This window comes from Rutidosis leptorrhynchoides, chromosome 1, assembly GCF_046630445.1.
Source record: "Rutidosis leptorrhynchoides isolate AG116_Rl617_1_P2 chromosome 1, CSIRO_AGI_Rlap_v1, whole genome shotgun sequence".
Classification (NCBI taxonomy): Eukaryota; Viridiplantae; Streptophyta; class Magnoliopsida; order Asterales; family Asteraceae; genus Rutidosis; species Rutidosis leptorrhynchoides.
The window spans coordinates 446,824,980-446,829,324 of NC_092333.1; the positions used below are offsets into that span (position 1 = coordinate 446,824,980).

Below are 4,345 nucleotides of genomic sequence, written 5' to 3' on the forward strand. Positions count from 1 at the left end.
AAACTGATCAGTAACACAAGTAACACACCCAGATTCAGTAAATATTCGGTAACCACAAGATTTGAAGCCTTAGAACATTTAAAACCAATGATTTAAGTGATACCGAGACTCTGGTTCGGTATTTGACTCGGTAGTCAAATTCTGTATGATTTTGAATGCAAACACAATCCAATTTCTTTGAATTAGATTCGGTAACCTTGCTGCACAAGAAAACAAGTTAGTATCACACAAAATATCAAAGATATCGAATATATTAGATACCGAATGTCAACTGTAGCAGTTGACAATACCGATCTATGTATGAAAACTTAGAAATTCAATCGAATCCTTTCTCAAACCACACCAATTAGTTGCGTATGATCAAACCGAATGTGATAGAATCACAAACACACCACAATCTGCAACACTTGACGAGAATTAACAACTTTGAAGCAGATTCGGTATGGCAGTTACGATACCGAATGTCGATCAAATCTTCAAAACTTGAAGAATTGATGAAATAAAACCGTCAGAAATGTGATTAAACACATCACGATCACAACTGAAACCTCAAACCTTTACTAAAATACAGAATCAAGCTGGAATTGATCAATACTGAGAGTTTTAGCCACGAACTCTAAAAATCCACTTGATTCTTCATAATTGTTGTTCAAAAGCTGTAATGATGATCGAAACTCTTTCTAATCAACTTAATACACCTTCGCTGAACTTATCACAAGAATCTGAACGTCAGATTATCAGATTCGTATATACCGAATCTGATTCAATATATCGAGAGTATTCAGATTCTGTAACTTCAATCTCTGGATCGATCTAGTGATGTAATATCACTCCTTGAAAGCTCTGATACCAAATGTTAGGGTGTAATGTGATGAATATCGTATGAATGTATGAATATCTATGAAGATTGATATGAATATTGAGAGGAAAAGTCAGTTAGTCAAGATTGACTTTTTCACAACTCTCATGAACTCTCTTAGGTGCTTTGGCTATGTGTGTGAAGTGCTTCCTTTTAAGGTTGCCTTGTGGGATATATATAGCCCTCATCTATATCCCACCATTACAAGGCTTAGCACACAATCTATGCAATTCCCGGAGACCTAACAAATGGTATGAAATAAAAAAATTGTAGACATTACGTTACTAACACTACCCAAAACCACTTTTAAAATTTATTAACACCACGGGCTCTTAAACTCAAAAGAACTTTTAAAATTTGTCAACACCGGGAGTTCTTATCTCAAAATAATATTTGTTTGAAAAAATTAATTAATTTTTCCTTATATTACCCAAACGCACAACGCACGAGCTCTAACATTTTATTTACTTTCGCTATTTACATACATGAATGATATAATTTGTTACGGTTTTCGCACGGCTTTTTACACTTTCGTGCAACACACGGGTTTTAAAACCTAGTATATATATATATATATATATATATATATATATATATATATATATATATATATATATAATAAAAATTTATTATTAATAAGAGCGCGACATGTGGTGCGACAATCACATGTGATTGAAAAAAAAATTTGTTTTCAAAAAAAAAAAAATTTAAAAATTTTTGTTTTGAAAAAAAAAAATTTAAAATTTTTTTTCAATTTTTTTATTTAACATGTCAAATTCAATCACATGTGATTGAAAAAAAAAAAATTCGAAAAAAAAAACTCGAAGAAAAAAACCTTTTTGATTTTTTTTCCAATCACATGTGATTGTCGCGTCACATGTCGCACTCTGATTGGTCCCTTGGATCTCAACTTAAAAGTTGAATTCATTTGAATATTCCTCTATATCTAGCAACTTCGCGAAATTTTTATTTTCTATACTTTGGAACTTCTATTATTTTCTATCGAAAAACTTAAAAAATTTATTAAAACAATAGGCTACTTAAAATAATTTTTACTTTTTAAAGAGCTAAAAGTTTTAGAATTTGAGATATTGGATAATTTTCTATCTTTTCAAATCAAGTTTCACTTTATGATGTTTATGTTATTTTTTATCAAGCGCTTATGAAAAATAAGTTTTCGCTTCTAACTTTGAAAAATAAGTCATACGTACAGCTACTTGTATCGAACACACTCTTAACTTAGATTGTTAAATTAGAACATAACGTAAAAAGTATTTTTGTTGGTCACACATGTGTAGTGACTAGTGACAAGATAGCTTGTCTAAGGCGAATATTTTGTGGTGGCCAGTGAAGGGTTGGAAATAGTTAAAGAGTAATTTTGCTGGGTTGCGTATATCAAAATATAGGGTCAGGTTACACACCCTGTCGGGTAGTCTGAATAGAGAAAATCTTCTACCGTCTACATGTGTAGTGACATACACACCTATTATACCTATTACGAAAGAACACAATGCACTTAAATCTAATATGTCTATATATATCACAATCTAACTTCATTCACTTCCAACATTTTGATTACTTACATCAATTACATCTCTCATTTTCTTTCTATATCCATCTTTCTCTGCAATGGAAGAAGCACCCCATATAGCCATTGTACCAAGTCCAGGAATGGGCCACTTGATCCCTTTAGTAGAGTTTGCTAAAAAACTAAAGAATAACCACAACATAAATGCAACTTTCATCATCCCAAATGATGGGCCTTTATCTATTTCTCAAAAGGTATATCTTGATTCACTTCCTAATGTTTTAAACTATCTCATTCTTCCACCTGTTAACTTTGATGATTTACCACAAAATACCCAAATCGAAACTCGAATTAGTCTCATGGTAACTCGGTCTCTTGATTCGCTTCGTGAAGTATTCAAGTCATTAGTTGTGGAGAAAAACATAGTGGCTTTGTTTGTTGATCCATTTGGGACAGATGCATTTGATGTTTCTATTGAATTTTGTGTTTCGCCTTATCTTTTTTTCCCAACAACTGCTATGACTCTGTCTTTTTGTTATTATTTGCCTAAACTTGATCAAATGGTTTCATGCGAGTATAAGGACTTGCCTGAACCAGTTCAGATCCCAGGCTGTATACCCATTAGTGGGCAAGACTTGTTAGACCCGGTTCAGGATAGAACAAGTGATGCATATAAATTTTTGCTTCATACTTCTAAGAGATATATGATAGCTGAGGGAATTGTAATAAATAGCTTCAATGAGTTAGAGGGTGGTGCCTTAAAAGTTTTGCTAGAAGATGAACCCGGTAAGCCAAAAGTTTATCCAGTTGGACCATTGATCCAAACCGGTTCGAGTAGTGTTGTTGATGGGTTAGACTGTATGAGGTGGTTAGATGGTCAGCCATGTGGTTCTGTTTTGTACATATCTTTTGGGAGTGGTGGAACCCTTTCTTCTAATCAACTCAATGAGTTAGCCTTGGGTTTGGAGTTAAGTGAGCAAAGGTTCATATGGGTTGTTAGAAGCCCGAATGATCAACCAAACGCGACGTTCTTTGACTCTTATGGTCATAACAACCCTTTAGGATTTTTACCAGAAGGGTTCTTGGAAAGAACCAAAGGTAAAGGGTTTGTGCTTCCATTCTGGGCCCCACAAGCCCAAATTTTGAGCCATGGTTCAACGGGTGGGTTCTTGACTCATTGTGGTTGGAACTCAATTCTCGAGACTGTAGTACATGGTGTGCCAGTCATCGCATGGCCACTTTATGCTGAGCAAAAGATGAATGCGGTATATCTAGCCGAAGGCTTGAAAGTGGCCTTTAGGCCCACCTTTGATGAAAATGGTATTGTGGGCCGTATGGAGATCGCAAGGGTTGTGAATAATTTAATGGAAGGAGAAGAAGGAAAAGTACTTCGGAGTCGAATCTTGGATCTTAAAGATGCAGCAGCTAATGCTGTTAGTAAAAATGGGTCTTCTACCATAACCTTGGATCATTGGGCCTCAAAGTTGAAACGCAACATCTAATATAATATCTAATGTTTTAGTAAATTAAACATATATAAGAATTGTTGTTAATCAAGTTTTTCATTTTGTATCAAATAAATTATGTGAGTTAAAGATATATAAGAGTTGTTGTTTTAGTGATGAATAATAAGTTTGATCATTTTGTGTTCGACCTAATACTCATTCCATTTTGAGTCATAGTTGGAGCCATGTAGAATATACTTGAATATCAGATTGTAAGTTGAGCGTATATCCACACGCTTAACTAAAGGAGATGGTAAATCATTGATTTGTGTCATTCACTTTGATCGTATATGTATACAGGATGATATCACCTATTTTAGTAAACTATATAACAAACTCCCATTATATTTGGAAATGATATACAATTGATATCCAATAATATACAATAATATACAAAAATATAGACATATATGGAATATATACTCGTTGACTATAACTATTACTCTCCTGGAG

At 33.6% G+C, this 4,345-nt stretch overlaps 1 protein-coding gene across 1 annotated transcript; it reads left to right on the forward strand.

Annotated features, from left to right (window-relative positions):
* Positions 1–2,488: 2,488 nt before the first annotated feature.
* On the forward strand, positions 2,489–3,889 carry LOC139873059 (hydroquinone glucosyltransferase-like). Its single transcript, XM_071860993.1, has one exon. It carries the CDS (start codon positions 2,489–2,491, stop codon positions 3,887–3,889), a length of 1,401 nt encoding a protein of 466 aa, XP_071717094.1.
* The last annotated feature ends 456 nt before the right edge of the window (positions 3,890–4,345 follow it).